The 17,190-nt window shown below is 39.1% G+C and overlaps 1 protein-coding gene across 3 annotated transcripts in view; it reads right to left on the bottom strand.

Annotated features, from left to right (window-relative positions):
- PLCL1 (phospholipase C like 1 (inactive)) overlaps positions 1 to 17,190 on the bottom strand; it is a 358,825-nt gene that overhangs the window by 288,167 nt on the left and 53,468 nt on the right. The window contains exon 1 of one of the 3 annotated variants that reach the window (XM_070458508.1): positions 13,917 to 14,054. The exons of the other annotated variants lie outside the window; for them this stretch is intronic. Coding sequence (XP_070314609.1) covers positions 13,917 to 14,039 — 123 coding nt within the window. The 5' untranslated portion in view covers positions 14,040 to 14,054. Of the gene's footprint in view, positions 1 to 13,916; positions 14,055 to 17,190 lie in introns of those variants that run through there. 3 annotated transcript variants of the gene reach the window in all.

Genomic DNA, 17,190 nt, shown 5'->3' with positions numbered 1-17,190 from the left:
AAGAAGATGGCTGTTATACAAAATGCAGTTATTAGAAAACTAAGATAGTCTCAAAGGCAGCCTTAAATTAATCTCAAACTCTGATGCCCTCAGGAATCCAGCAGGTAAATAAGTGCATGAATTCACTGCCAGTGGGGTGGGGGGCACTTGAATGAGCTGTAGAAGGAGGCTGTGGCCCAGGGGGAGGGGGACAGCTGCCTCTCAGCTCCAGCCAAGTGTTTCCCTATCTTCTGATTTCTCAAGACAAGCCAGAAATGTAGATTACTATGTGAAATCTTTCTATTAAAATATTGGCACGAAATTTTTTAAAGCACTGCATGGGCCAAATAAAACATGTCTGTGGGCAGATTCAGCCAGCTGACTGCCATGTTTGAGATCTCAGGGCAACTATGGAGAAAGAAAGCAGTAAAGTATTTCCTTGATGCTCCCTCCACCAACTCATAATTCAATTTTGGAGATCACAGTGGGAGTCTAGTCAAGGGAGGATCAAAGATGCTTTGGAGACTTCACTTTGGTCTTAAGGGAGACACTACTTTTCCACCATACTTTTTTCAGTGAATTTTATACACACACACACACACACACACTAACACATTTTATTTTTCCATAGATCCAGGATTACAAATCAGAAGTATTTCCATCGTGGAGTTAAGGGATATCTTGCTTGTGTGTACCAGAAAAAAATGGAAATCCATTAAAACACATTTACAGACCAAAATATAGGCTGAGCTTAATTACAGTTGTCTTTGCTCTTAACAAAAAAGAAAATGTACTTATCAGCTGCAAATTGTTCTCAGCAGTATGAAGCAGCCCATTCAAAATCCAATAAGCTCATTCTCAGTGACAAGTCAAATGCTAGCTGCTACCAGATCACACTTGCTTTATTTACCACTCATTCTAGAATATGGTACAAGCAAACTGGTAACAGGAGAAGAATAAACAGGAAAAAAAAAAAAACCAACTTCTCAATTTCTCACAGCTCTGATAATGGCAAATGTTATTTCTCACTGTTTATAGAGCAAAGCGACATGGCACAGAGGAAAATTAAAGTTTTATATCCTGACTGACAGAATAAAGTACTCTGTGCAAACATTTTGATAACACAGGCATTTTATTGCATTCTCAGACTTAGAAGTGTCCTTCATCTTTGTTACCATATACATGGACATATTTTACAGGCTTGTTATATTTTCCAAATATTTACTCACTTTCTCTAATAAAAACACAGTGGTCACATTGGTTTAATCAATAGTTTAATCACATTGGTTTTAATCCTTTTAAGAACCTGATAAAAGGAGAGGACCCACCCTGCCCTTGAAGAAATGCTTTGATTTACCACACGTTATATTCAATTTTAAGGGGTTATGAACCTCCTGAAGAAATTCATCCAAGGGCACTTATTTAAGAACTCCATAGCAAAACCACTATAATTTTATTTGGTTTCATTTATGCTAACCTTCCAAAAACATTTTTCTCAAGACACGCTTTAAGAAATTAAGGTGGTATATTTACAAGTATTTCTTTTCTTATTTACATATATTCAAATATTCTTTCAGATTTGAGAGGCACCACCTTTTTTTCAATCAGTCAGACCTGGGTGATAAATTAGGCTACTATATTCGGTAAGAATAGATTATTATTCACTCGTTAAAATGTATGCCATTTTTATTTCTGGACCTTAAGTTATTTTTTGGTTTCCATTAATAGGTTGTTACAAATATTCAGAGGACTTGGGAAAAGGGTACAAGATGAGAGTATCACTTTCAAGAGATATTTCGCTCAGCAACCATGTAAGATGGGCCAATATTTTCCATTCTGCTATGTTTTTAATGGTATGATCAGCTTCCAAAATCCATGAACAAACACAAGTCCCTCAAGTTTCCTCTTTTGCTATGCCACTAACATCTTTTTGTCTCCCACTTGAATTTTCAAGGTACTCCTACTATAAAAAAGTAATAGGATTTAAGGAATTATATTTATTCCCTAACTGCTCTAGAAGTATTTTTAAAATATTTTAAGGAGTCACCTTAGTGAATGTCACTAGACATACTAGGATGTGTCTATTGAGAAAGGAAAAATACTACTTCTGAATGAAGGTTTTGATGCTATTGTGCTCTCCTTCTGTAACTGAATTTCATTGCTGAAATTGGTTAGGTCTGCTTACAAACAAGAGTTCATATACTGAAAGTAATAAATAAAGAGTAAGATGATGCAGACATCAGATCTGAAAAACAAAAATATCAACCTTGGGAGGTTGCCTGTGTTGGCATTATGTAACATACATAAGATTTTGCTTCCTGAAAACTTAAAGTTCATTTACTGGCCTATAAATTAAATCCACAGTACCTGCATTTTTAATTATTACCATCAAAAGGCTCTATGTAGCTCAATAAATTTACTTGCCATTGGATTTCGATATGCATGTTTTGATGATGCTAGAATTTGGCTGAACTAAAACAGCTAAACAACCTTGAACCTAAGAGTTCAGCACTTTAAATTTGCTGACAAGGTAAATGGGACTTTCCAGGTGGCTCAGACAGTAAAGAAGCCACCTGCAATGCAGGAGACCCGGGTTCAATCCCTGGGTCGGGAAGATCCTCTTGGACACATCTAAGTAACTAACTTTCTTAGTCGCTAACTTTCTTAGTCATTTAGATGTGTCCAACTGTTTGCAATCCGATGGACTGTAGTCCACCAGGCTCTTCTGTTCATGGGATTCTCCAGGCAAGAATATTGGAGTGGGATGCCAGTCCCTTCTCCAGAGGACCTTCCCGACCCAGGGATCAAACCCGGCAGAAGGTGGACAAGAACTAAAGAGCCTCTTGATGAAAGTGAAAGAGGAGAATGAAAAAGTAGGCTTAAACATTCAGAAAAGTGAGATCATGGCATCTGGTCTCATCACTTCATGGCAAATAGATGGGGAAAATAATGGAAACAGTGACAGACTTGATTTTCTTGGGCTCCAAAATCACTGCAGATGGTGACTGCAGCCATGAAATGAAAAGATGCTTGCTCCTTGGAAGAAAAGCTATGACCAACCTAGACAGCATATTAAAAAACAGAGACATTACTTTTCCAACAAAGGTCCGTCTCATCAAAGCTATGGTTTTTCCAGTAGTCATGTATGGATGTGAGAGTTGGACTATAAAGAAAGCTGAGCACCGAAGAATTGATGCTTTTGAACTGTGGTGTTGGAGAAGACTCTTGAGAGTCCCTTGGACTGCAAGGAGATCCAACCAGTCCATCCTACAGGAAATCAGTCCTGAATATTCACTGAAATGACTGATGCTGAAGCTGAAACTCCAATACTTTGGCCACCTGATGCAAAGAACTAACTCATTTGAAAAGACCCTGATGCTGGGAAAGATTGAAGGTGGGAGGAGAAGGGGACGACAGAGGATGAAATGGTTAGATGGCATCACCAACTTGATGGACATGAGTTTGAGTAAGCTCAGGGAGTTGGTGATGGACAGGGAATCCTGGCGTGCTGCAGTCCATGGGGTCGCAAAGAGCTGGACACGACTGAGTGACTGAACTGAACTGAACTAAAGCGACTAACACACACACACAAGATAAGTGTGATATACAACGGAAGAAATTACTCCTACCAAAAATAGTCCCTTATACAGAGCACAGAGGATTTTTAGGGCAGTAAAAATATTCTGATACATAATGATGGATACATGGCATTATACATTTGTCCAGATCCATAGAATATACAACACCAAGAGTGAACCCTAATGTAAACTGTGAACTTTGGAAGATTATGATGTGTCAACAAAGGTTTCTCAATTGTAACAAATGCACTACTCTGGAGGAGTATGCTATAAGGCGGAGGCTATCTACCTGGCGGGGGCGGGGGGAGGGAAGTATTCTGGAAACCCTGGTACCTTCCTCTCAGTTGTGCTACAGACCTAAAACCACTCTAAAAAACTATCTTTAAAAAACAAGTCCCTTTCAAAACAAGCCCAGTGAAGTATTGCTAAGATACTCTGTCTTTAAGAAGCTTTCCTCTGTCATCTATGGAAATTCAATCCAGTATTCTCAATTCAGAAAGATATGTGTTCTATGAGAATCTGAAGTTTCCTAAAATTGGGAGATGGGAATATCACAAGGGAAAAATGAAAAAAGTCTAACCAACCTATCAAGTTGTAAATACAACCTTAAATATGTAAGATTAGATTCAGGCATCCACTCCTTTAGAAGACCTCCCGAATATCCCTGTCATATGAAGCTGGTTACTGGCCCCTCCTCTGTGGTCCTACAAAGTCTTGCGCAGACCCTCATCATTTTGTGTTATACTCATGCTCCTGGATCTCTTTTCCCCAAAGAGGGGCACAACACCCAGTGGTCAGAGATATTTTTGCATCCCTGAGTACCCTCTCCACCCCTGCAATGTACTTATCCATTGTTCTTCAATACAAACATAAATTTAACCTTCAAAAATATTTTTATAGTTAGAGTCTTCTTGTGCTCATGGAAACTTTTTTCCCTGAGAGTCAAGGCATTTTGAAATTCTAAGATATCTATGACTGTAGCAGAGCTCTATAATCTGACAGCACAGAGGAATGTTAAAAGAACTGCATTCCAATTCCGGGCTCAGCCAAACACTTACCCCCGTGTGTCTACTTTCCTTATCTGAATAAGAGACAGCAATAGCAGCCTGTCTCACACATCTGCTGTGCACAAGAACGAACAAAACTTATCAACTGCTAGAAAATAGTTAAATAGCTTGGAAAATTTTCACAATAGAGAAAAAAAACAAATAGTAGCAGTTCGACCTTTAAAAAAAAAAACCCAATGACTTCTTGGAAACCATGAATGAATGACAAGAAAGCAGATTGTATTTCCCTAAGAAAATGATATGAAGATTGAATGTCACATGAACAGCAAGAGCAGATATTAAATAAATGACTTCTTTAATAATTGTTTACATTTTACACTGAAATAAATCATACATATAGCATAGTACATACAATGTAAATGAAGGTCGACGAACTGTTTTTGAAAGTAAATAAACCTATAAACCTATATAACTACCACCCAGGTGAACATACAGATCATTCTGATATTTTCTCTGCCTTTCCCATCACTAACCCCTCCTGCCTCCCCCTAAAGTAGCAAGTATCTTGACTCCCTAACTATCCTGATCATCCCAACTATAGTTTTAGTTATACTTATTGTTGAAGTTGATATAAATACAAGTATGCTGAGTCTGGCTTCTTTCAGACAACAGTAAGCTTGTGAGATTTATTCCTGTGGTTGTACGTGGCTATAGTTCCCTTATCATTGCTATGTAGTATTCTATATAATAATGTAAACCACTATTCATCTATTCTACTGTTAAAGAATATTTTGGTTATTTTGATTGTTTCACATTTAAATCAATAAATGCTCAAAATCTTGAAAATAGGCACAAATATACTATATACTATCAATATTTAAGAAATCTCAGTGTATTATGCAAATTTATCTAAGCACAAAATTATGCTACATAATACAAAAAGGTAATTATCGATTCATAGACTTAATCTAAACCTAAAACAGCTATGTAAGAAACATTAAATTTTTAATTTGAATTTTTTTGCAGTTTAAAAATCAGATGAGGTTCTTTTCTACTTTTTTAATGCTTTGCAGGACTCAAGTCTCTTTTGAAAAATCTCTCAAGGTGATTCCAAACAGAAAATTTCACTTTCTGTTAATATATTTTCCTATAATAAACAGTAATTTTAAAAAGTCATTTCATTATAAAAACCAAATTTTAACAATGATTATCTCTAGCTGGAGAAATTATTTTTATTTTTACTTATCTACATATTTGAAAATTTTTAAACTACAATTATTACAAAGATAGTTTTTCCTTAATGAAATTATTTCATCATCAAATTGTAATATTCAAAAATAATGAACTTTCCTTTCCCCACTGAATAAAGTTAAATTTGGACAAACCATCAAGTAAATAGGCTTATTGATTTGTTTCCACCTTTGAAAGGGATAAAAAAATTTATAAGTAAAATTTCAGAAGCTGGCTTGAAATTATACTTGCATTTTGGTTAAAGAACCACTCTAGAAATATTGATAGTATTGTGTTATTCATGTGAGCCTTAGCAAATGCAAAAACTGTTTCCTTGAAGAAGATGTCACTTAATGATTGAATGTGAAGATGAAATGAACTACACTAGCAGACCAACAAGAAATAAATAAACAAACAACTTACAAGAGCCATTGAATTCAAAGTTTTGTTTTTATTTTCTCAATTTACTGAAGTCTTTTCTAGAATGTTCTTCAGCATAATTTAAGCCTTGATTATCATGTGCCAAGAATGTGACAGATTGAAACACCAATTTCAGCTCTTCTTTATTATTTCTATTTTTTTAAAGATTTTCCTTTTCAAGAAAGGCGGTCTGATACAGTGGCAAGACACAGATACAGTGGAGACTGTCTGAATCTGAAAGCTCCATCTCCCCCTTACTGCATCCCCTAGTTGTGTGACATTGTGAACCATATGAATGTATGAGTTGTGACTCATCTCCCCCAGGGATAGCCACAAATAAGGGTTCCACTACTTGCATATTCATAAAACTCACAGCCAGATGGGTAGGGGTAGCAGAGCCCAAGAGCCTGCTACTTTGCAAAGGCCAATTATAGCCTGGTTGTGGGCAGCCACAGCCCCAAGGAGCCTCTCCAAGCCTCTCCACCGTAAAGTTCAGGAACCTGACCATCACACTATGATGGAACGATCTTGCTGCAGGGTCCATGCTGGTCCTCCACTGGCTGCAGGCACTGACCTTGACACTGAGGATGTGGCCTAGGAATCCAGCAGAGAGAAAAAGGGCAGTCTGTGCCTACAGGCTCCCATCTGGAGGCCGGGAGGCTGAGGCTCTTTACCCCTAACCTAAAAGGACATGTGTTTTAATTGGAAAGTTTTTTTGAATGATTTTGTAGTGGATAATTTTTACTGAATAGGCATAAGCTTCATGTTGAATAATTCTGTAACAAAAATAAGTAATTTGGAAATGCTCCCTCCAGGATTCTCTTAAAGCCAGTACAGTGACTCTAACATGGTGCAAGGTAGAAATTTAGAACAAATTACTTAATCTCTCTGTGCTTCAATTTTCTCATCAGAAAAAAAAATGGGGTAACAGTGATAGCTCTTACCATACATGATTCAATGAGATCATGCATGTGAAACACATTAAAAAAGGTGCTAACATCTGTTAAGAGCCTAATCAACGTTATTATCAAATAGTTGTCTTTCAGCCTATCATCCTGTAGTCATTGGCTTCTTTTCTATTATGACAACATTTTTTTCCTCAAGTCCCTCGTACATACACTCATTAAAAAAACACAGAATAGACAAAGCAGAGTTTAGACAACAGTCATAATAAAATAATAATTATTATAACAACAATAATCATGAAAGTGCCTAATACTTACTGAGAAACTGTTATGCACCAAGCACTTTATAAGGATTCCCTGACCTAATCCTGTCCATCATTCTATGAGATAGGTATCATCATCATTATCACCATCATCGTCCCTATTTTTCACATGGGAAAACTGAAGCTTAGAGAAGTTGAGTAACTCGACCAAGGTCACAAGCTAGTAACTGGCAGAGCTGGAATACAAATCTGGATCTGCAGCGTGGTCCTTAACCCTTAGGACACAACACTTTCCAGCCAGGGGCGCCAATCATACGTTTGGTATAAACTTCTGGTTGGCATAGATGTCTCCCAACAGTTTAAAGAGATAAACTTGAGAGGGAGAAGGGGAAGGAGGTGGAAGGAGTGGAGGAGGGGAAGTGAGGGAAATAAAGGAAGGGGGAGGGAGAGAAGGTGGAGGAAGAGACAGGCTGAGACCCTGTTCAACAGATGAAGGAGGACGGAGGAAGCAGGCAGGCAAAGAGATTCAAAAATCCTAAATGCCTTCCAGACTTCGTATAAAGGAACCGAATAAATCAGTGATTGGTATTGTGCTGATTTTGCTGTATTTAACTCAAGGAACTTCCTCTACTTACAGGGAGCAGGAACTTTGCCACCTAAAACTAAATGAAGGTCACCAAAGGATCTGATGAACTAAGCAGAAAGCTCTTGGATTAATCCAGAGGAAAAAAACTGTTTCAGGTCAACAGACTTTTTTTTTTTCTTTTAATTTTATGTCTTCCCACATTGTAAATATTAGTCAAACAGTTGCTCACAAAATCTTTTTAACCCAGACTGGAATTTAGTATCAACAGCAATAAAGCTGTGGTACAGCTGAGCAAACTAGAAGTCAAAGGAGCTAAGTGCCCATCCCAGCTTCTCATCTACTGAAGGCAAATCACTTAGAAAGGCCACGGGGTTGACTGGCTAAAGAGCTTCTCAGGGCCTCTGGCGGGTGGTGGGCAAGGTGGGACGGAAGGGAAAGCACAGATCTCCCTGTCAGACACATCTGCATTGCAGTCCTAGGGTCTTATCAGCTGAAAGATTACCAACAGACTGATCAGAAATGCAGGAACAGCACTGGGGGAAGGGGCCGCTAAAGAGACGATCTAACTTGATTTAGGTTGTAGATTTTGCTGGGTTTTGTTTTGTACTGGTTTGGGGCGAAGGGGAAGTTTAAAGAAGTTTCCTGGGGAGGTTATGCCTGAGATGAATCAAGTGTTTGTATACTGTATAACAAAGTGGTTCAATGTTCTGGTCTGACTATTTGAGAGAACTGGGTTAAACTCCACCACTTACTCTGTGATACTGGCAGTCTCTTAACCCTTTAAAATAAGACCATAATATCTTTCTCAGAGTATTGTAAATATTAAGTGAAATCACATACACTAAAGCATTTAACACGGTGCTCAAAAATTCACAGCTACTATTACAGAAAATTTTAACAATGATTTGCTTTTTCAAGCATTTATTGTGCAAAAGAATCCTTCCTGGGCATCCCCAGAGACTGATACATCAGTGTTTTACAAAATGCACTGGTCGTAAGATCATCTCTATCAGAAACACTAGCAGAATTTGCTTAAAAGCAGGTCCCTAGACACTGCCAGTAATGAATTGAATAATGATTGCCAAAGATGCCTGCCCAGAGTCTATGAGTGTGACCTTAATTGGGAAAAGGGATTTTGCAGATACAATTAATTATGTATCTCAAAGTGAGATCATCCTGGACTAAGATGAGGATGGGTAAATCCAATGACGGCTGTCTTTAGAAGAGACAGGCAGGAGACACGCAGAGAAGAGGATATGAAGATGGAGGCAGAGATTGGAACGAAGTGTCTAGAAGCCAAGGCACACCAGGGACTGCCAGCAGCCACCAGCAGCTGAAAGAGAGGACTGGGTGGATTCTCCGCAGAGCCTCCAGAAAGCACCAACTCTGCTGACACCTTGATGTGTCACAGCCTCCAAAACTGCAAGAGAATCGATTTCTGTTTTAAGCCACGTCTGTGGTAACATGTTATGGCAGCCCTAGGATGCTCCCACACTGCCCTTGGGAGACCCAGGTTGGTGTCTGGGAATATGCACTTCCCCAGGCACCTCAGGTGATTCTGGTGCCCGTGAACACTGACTAACCTCGACCCTGTCCTATTCCCACTGGCCTGAAAGGCCACACTGCCCCTCTTTCTATGATCCTCATTCTGAGGATGAGTCCCAGAGACATCGGAAGCTATGGAGAAGACTAGGGACTCCTTCCTGGCCTCAGCACAGGATTTGTTTGGAGTCAAGCCCATGAGTCTGCAGCTCTACAGGCCCTTCCACCCCTCAGAGAACTCTCCAGAAGTGTGTGTGTGTGCTCACACTCACTCAGTCATGCCCAACTCTGTGCAACCCCCTGGACTGCAGCCCACCAGGCTCCTCTGTCCAGGGAATTTCCCAGGCAAGAAGACTGAAGTGGGTTGCCGTTTCCTCCTCCAAAGGATCATCCCGACCCAGGGATGGAACCCATATCTCCTGCATTGGCAGGCAGATTCTTTACCTCTGTGCCATCTGGGAGGCCAGCTTTCCAGGAGAAGTCTAAATTAGGGTCTAGAAATGTGTGTGTGTCTCACTGTTCCCACTTGAGGGTAAGTGTCATGCCTCTTTGATGACAGGTCCAGGGAAATGCTCCCAACTCTAACACTAACCCAAGCAAAATTTTACACAAATACAGTATGTCACTCTTGGTAGCATTCTAATCGCTAGAAAAACAGCTCTTCATGGACTGAACATTTGAGCCCACTTCCCCAAATCCATAGGTTGAAGCCCTACCCACCAACATAATGGCATTAGAAGATGGGGCCTTTGGGAGATAATTAGGATGATAAGAAGTCAGGAAGTGGAGCCCTCAAAAGTGCCCTTACAAAAGGGACCCCAGAGAGCTCTCTTGCTCTCTATCTGCTTTGTGGAGGTAGAAAACAGCCATCTGGAAGTCAGAGAAAGGACTCTCACCAGACCTGGAATCTTGATCGAGTGATTGAGAACAGTAGGAATGAGGAAAGTTGAGCAGGAAGGTGAGAGCAGCCTGATCTATTTTTCTCTTTAACATTGTTTAAGAATTCCTGTTCTAGGAAAAGTGTCATTCTCATCTTACCCCACCTCAATTCCATACCTGAGAAGAAAGGGCTCTTTCAGAGTTCAAGGAAAATGTGAATTTTAAAGACACATAATTAAGCCAAGGCACTTGGGCTTGGAGGTTTGGGAAGTAAAGAGGCACAGAGTTCTCCCCTGTGTGAGGCTGATACCCTTCCCTTACCCCTCCTCCCAACAAACACAGAAACACTTGCTGAGATTCAGAAGTGTCATAGGTTTGGGAGGTGCCATACAGACCATGGGTCACAAGAGTCAGACATGACACGCTGGCTAACACATCATACTCAGGAGGTCTACGCAGTGGTTCCCAAGCATTCATGAGACTCATTTGGGGACTATTTAAAATGGACATTTCTAGGCCCTACACTAAGAGATTCTGAGTCAACAGGCCCAGGATGGGGCTCTCACTCCAGAAAAAATACAGCATAGATAACTTAGATCTCCAGTCTACATTTTATGCTAAAATCAAAAACAAGGTCAATCTGGCTCATCAAGATACAACACTAGATAGGGTTCTGGAACCTGCATATGCTTGAGTGTTCCTTGCACAGAATCCCACTGGAATCAAACGGATTGATGGTACTAAGTGACCAGATCAGCATTCATAAAAGATCAAACACCCTAAAAAGAGGAAGACATCCCCTTAGAGTTTACTCCAATTTCTTCATGCTTTAATGATTCTAATTCTGGCATAAATCAACTCTAATTAGTTTTTAGGGTTTTTTCATTCATTTTAGCTAAAGTTCAGTAGAAGTTATTAAACCAGTTAACTCCAGACAGAAACAAAACAAAAACTTCACAGCATTTCATGGCCTCCCAGGCAGCCTGGGGTTTTTATTACCTTTCATCTTTGATAAAGTTTTGTTTCTACCATTTATGATTTCTGATAAATAACAGCCATGAAAAAAGGTTTTCTCAAAACCATTTTACTGAATCATTATCTTCTTATCGAAGCTAGAAAATAATGTTGTGGTTTTCTTTCATGTGATCCCTGAATTATATAAGAAGTCTCACTATGAAACTTACTGCACACCTTCTACTATGGATTGTTGTCTATTTTTATGTGACCAATAAAGATCAATAGTATTAAGGGCTGGGGAGGGATTAAAATCAAACACTAGCATAACATCAAAACTTCTGTCAGTCACATCTGTTTCTGTTATTTTGCTCTCTGAGTCAGAGATGGTTCAGCAAAGCAATTACTTTCATTTAACTACCTGCTCTTTTTAGTCACTGTGCCACAGTGGCAGCTGCCACAATTATCTTGAAAAGCCAGCTTTCCTGGCTGCCCCTTCTTCAACCTATTCCCTCACCAGAAACATTCAAAGTGCAAGTATATGATCGTGCAATTCAAACAGCATCAGTTCTGAAGCCAAGACTTATAGAGTTACTGATCTACACAAAGTGGGAAGTTACTTATATAAATAGAGACCAAAATAATCGAGATTTCTACATATCCTTTCAGGAGCAAAAAAGACAAAATGCAAATTCAAGAGCATCAAAAGAGGTTATTATTAAGTACCTCTAAGAACTACATTACTCTTAAAACAATAATTTCACTAAGTGCATTACAAAATGTTAATAGGGATGTGAGTTGGTATGATAGAAAAATAGGGGCTTTTATTTTTTAATTGAATTTTCAAATGCACTTTCTATTGCCGTAACATTGGTTTATAATGATTTATAAGTTTCATGTGTATGACATTATATTTCTACTTCTGTATACACTACAGCAAACTTCCCTGGTGGCTCAGTGGTAAAGAATCCACTTGCCAATGCAGAAGATGCAGGCAGGTTCGATCCCTAGGTTGGGAAGACCCCCTGGAGAAGGAAATGACCAATCATTCTAGTATCTTGCCTGGAAAATCCAATGGACAGAGAAGCCTGGCAGGCTACAGTCCATGGAGTTGCAAAAGAGTCAGACATGACTTAGCGAGTAAACAACAACATACACTACAGCATGCTCACCACCAAAAATCTAGTTTTCATCTGTCACCGTACAGTTGATCCCCTTCTGAATCCATTCATCCACAACAGGCTTTCTGGTTCAGTCACTTACAACTTGGCTTTGAGAAAATCATTTCATTCATATTAGCCTCAGTTTTCTTATTGTTAAAATGGCAATAACTAATGTCTATCTGAAAGACAGGATGTAAGGATGAGAGAAAACATTGTAAGGAGTTCATTTCATTGCTTGGCAAATTAACCAGCACTGAATAAACAATCTGAAGACTTTTAACACAATTGTTACCAGTTTTCAATTAAAATGTAGCTAAAACTCACACATCTGCTAAGTTTATCTAGTTTAAGTATTTTTATTACTATAATTATTGCCAAGAACAGGCTTTTTAGAGTAATTTTTAATGCCATCATCACCCCTGGGTGGTTAAAGTTTGAGAGGTTAACAATTTGATTCAAAGCTTCCATTCATAAGTTAAATGCTACCCAAACCTATAGTTTAAGTATTAATAGAGTATAATTTCTTAGTGTTTCTCTCTAGTAGTCCATTCTTCTCCCTCTTCTAGTTTGCTCCTAACCAATAAATCACGGAACTGAACCAAATCTATTAAAAACATGTTTAAAATAAAAAAAGAACATCTGTTGCATGGAGGTCTTCAAGGGGCCATTTAGTGAATAAGCACACACCAACAGGCAGTACAGAAACCCTGGGATAGCTCTCAGGTCATCTCATGAGATAAATTCAGCCTCCTACCTGTTTCCTGGAAAGTTTCCACCTAGTTTAGGTTGCCAGATAAGCAACAGCTGATAAGAACGATGCTGCGGTAATCAGCTCACTTGCCAGTAAAGGCCTGGCATGTCTTTAAATGGAAAATATGTATATATATATGAACATTTGTTTAGCTTGAAGCAATATTCATAAGCATATGTAGAGTATGCAGTTTTGACTGGAACAAAAGGTTGACAGAATTTCAGAAGAAGTTATAATATCTAAGATTATGCCCATTTCTAATGGTAATAAGATGGATAGGTTTTTCAATTATAAAAATTCTTGCCCCTTGTTCACAATTCCCATTTGGTATTTTACCTATATAGGATCAATCTTTGTCATGTTTAAAGCATAAATACACTCATATAGTCATCACTTTCAGTTCAGTTCAGTTCAGTCGCTCAGTCGTGTCCGACTCTTTGCGACCACATTAGGAGCAGTTAAAGAGGTATGATTTCAAATTGAAAAAAGCAATTCATGGTATATAGCAATTCTCAAATTTTTATGAGTACTTCTGCAAGATCAGAATGACAAAGTGACATCTCTAAGAAATTGTGGATAAGAACATCTAATTGGGGAAGGTCAGCCACACCAGAAATCCTTAAGCTGAATAGGAAAGAGGATGGTAGTTTTCAGTTTACCTGGGGATCCCAGCAAACCATAGCCAGAAAAGCAAGGTGCAGAGTGGGGTGGCCAGAGTGCTGATAGTAAAGGCTGGAAGACCTCCTCAGCATATGAAGGCTGCCATTCACAAGACCTTGCATAGAACCAAAGAGATTTGGAACAAAAAGTCAAAAGTAGTACTTATTTCACCACCATCTTATCACTGGTCTTCAACAATAAATAACTGAAGTAGCAGAGACATTACTTTGCCAACAAAGGCTTGTATAGTCAAAGCTATGGTTTTTCCAGTAGTCACGTACAGATGTAAGAGGTGGACCATAAAGAAGGCTGAGCACCAAAGAATTGATGCTTTCAAACTGCGGTGTTGGAGAAGACTCTTGAGAATCCCTTGGACTACAAGGAGATCAAACCAGTCAATCCTAAAAGGATATCAACCCTGAGTATTCATTGGAAGGACTGATGCTGAAGCTGAAGCTCTAATACTTTGGCCACCTGATGAGAAGAGCCAACTCATTGGAAAAGACTTTGATGCTGGGGAAAATTGAAAGCAGGAGGAGAAGGGGATGACAGAGGACAAGATAGATGAATGGTATCACTGACTAGATGGAAATGAGTTTGAGTAAGCTCTGGGAAATGGTGAAGGACAGGGAAGCCTGGCATGCTGCAGTCCATGGGGTCTCAAAGAGTCGGACACAACTCATTGACTGAACAACAACAATATCTTGTCAAAAGCTCCTTGAAGAGAAAACAGAATATTTGACAATTCTCTATAAAGTAATAGTGACAAACACCAAGGACCTTATGATCCAAAAGAGACCTGCAGATGCTAAAGAGTAATTGACATAATAAAATTTGCTGTAGTTCCTGACAGCATAATGTTTAGCAAACTGTGTGGCTCATTAATCAACAAGTATTCACTATGTGTACAGAGCTGGGTAAGATTTAGGAATAAAGAATAAAATGAAATTTTTGCCAGCATCAGTTAGGCAAGGAAGGAAAAGCATGAGTAAAATCTTGCTCTTGCCTGCTAGCTCTGCAGCAAATCCAAAGCAATGTTGACACAGCTTAAGGAAGGCTCATCACTCTCACTTGAGTTTTACTCTCCAGGCTCAGGTCAGGGGCTACTCCAAAGACCAGACTTCCTGTGTTTGCTAATGTGTCTCCAGTCTTGCTAGATAACACTTCCCATCCACCAGTATGCACTATTGATCCTGCAGGGCCATCGTTAGCTTCAAAGCAATGCCTTTTATGTATAACACTTTAGAATTCCTAAAACATGGTCTCCATGGAGTTAACCTAGAAATTCTTGGAAATGTAATAAATAATAATACATCAAGTTGTGATTTGGTTTGGATTCTCCAGAAGTAGACCCCAAGACAAGGCTCCAAGTACAAATTATTTATTTGAGAAGTATAGAGAACAATAGTAGAAAAGTGGAGAAGAGAGACAAGAAAGAAAAATCATCTAATAAAGGATGAGCTCTCAAATCAGTTTCTAGAGTGGGTACCTAAAGCTGAATTTTCTAGGGAAACCTTTGAAAATGATGCAAAACACAGTGTCAGTATTATCTCATCTGAGGGCAAGGGAGCTGGGTGGGGTATTTTATACACAGTTGGATGAGGTCTTCTGGATGGGGAAGCAGGAATACGAATTCTCTGGAAATAATATGCTGACTATGAACAATGTGGCCTTTGAGGGGCAGCCTCAAAGATGCAGAGATGCAGATGCTGACAGCTGGAAATCCACTGGAGAAGAGTGAAAGGTTCCAGGAATAAAAGTGGCTGCTGACAGCATCTGCCACATCACCATTCAGGTAAATTAGTTCATTTTCATTTGTCCACTAAAATAAGTGACAAATTAACTCAATATGAAAGTACTAGGAAATATAACTAGCTATCTACTTTGAGTAGTTTTTAACACAGTTTACAGAGTTAAAACTTATATTTGTATTTCATCTTCCTGGTCATACCATCTGGGGATGGACAGACATCTGGAGATGCCAAACTCCACACAACTAATCAGGGTTTTTCCAAAACAGCCACATGTTTTCATTGTGCTGAAGTTTAAAAGCATATAGAGATTTAAGCTATTACAGCTAAATTCTTCCCATATCAAGCCTGAGAGGACAACACAAATAAAAGAGACACAGCTCATGGAGAGGAAAAAACTGGGTCCTGATTTCCTTCTAGGGCCCCCTGCATCCAGCTATACCTAAACTTCTTCCTCTTCACTCTCCCTTTATACAAGCTGATAATTTCCCATTTTTTATTTTCTGCCCTTTGGAACTAAAGAAACTAAAGACAACTAACAGCTTGTACTTCCTTTTCCTTTTATTTTCCATATCTCTTTTCACTCATTATTATCTCTTCAATAGTCATAAAGTCAAGTTAGTATTTATAAGAGAAACATCTATTAATGTCAAAAGGCAAGTGATTGTCTTCAGTTGTCTTCAGATTGTTTTCAGTGATACTGATTATTATGATTATAACATCACTAGGAGGACCTGGTTGACTCTCATTATCATTTAACAGGCTTTTAGAAGTTTTAGATGCCATCTCAATCATTAAACCAGAGAAGGCAATGGCAACCCACTCCAGTACTCTTGCCTGGAAAATCCCATGGACAGAGGAACCTAGTAGGTTGCAGTCCATGGGGTCGCAAAGAGTCAGACACTATTGAGTGACTTCACTTTCATGCATTGGAGAAGGACATGGCAACCCACTCCAGTGTTCTTGCCTGGAGAATCCCAGGGACAGGGGAGCCTGGTGGGCTGCCGTCTATGGGATTGCACAGAGTTGGACATGACTGAAGCGACTTAGCATCTGCAGCAAATCATTAAACACAGCATGTAAGTCACCTATCATTAGATTGATTGATTTAATTACTCAATAAGCAGACCATTGCTTCCCTGGTGGCTCAGTGGTAAAAGAATCTGCCTGCAATGCAGGAGACCTGGGTTCAATCCCTGGGTCGGAAAGATACCCTGGAGAAGGAAATGGCAACCCACTCCAGTATTCCTACCTGGAGAATTCCATGGATGAGGAGTCTAGCAGGCTACAGTCCATGGGGTCGCAAAGAATCGGACACAACTGAGTGGCTAACACACACACACACAGCTATCACTTAAAGGGGAAAATTCTATAAGTCTGCTTTACTGAGTTGCCCAAATGTCATGTATACAATTCCACTAAACTAGTAAAAGAAGTGTCACAGCCCTTATTAATAAACTGCTAAATACATTTTTTTCTACATTTTAAATTATTAATTCCCTTTTATCACAAAATCAAATTG

This window comes from Odocoileus virginianus, chromosome 30, assembly GCF_023699985.2.
Source record: "Odocoileus virginianus isolate 20LAN1187 ecotype Illinois chromosome 30, Ovbor_1.2, whole genome shotgun sequence".
In the NCBI taxonomy this organism is placed as follows: Eukaryota; Metazoa; Chordata; class Mammalia; order Artiodactyla; family Cervidae; genus Odocoileus; species Odocoileus virginianus.
The sequence above is the reverse complement of the archived record's forward strand: the minus strand, read 5'-3'. Positions and strand labels throughout refer to the sequence as shown.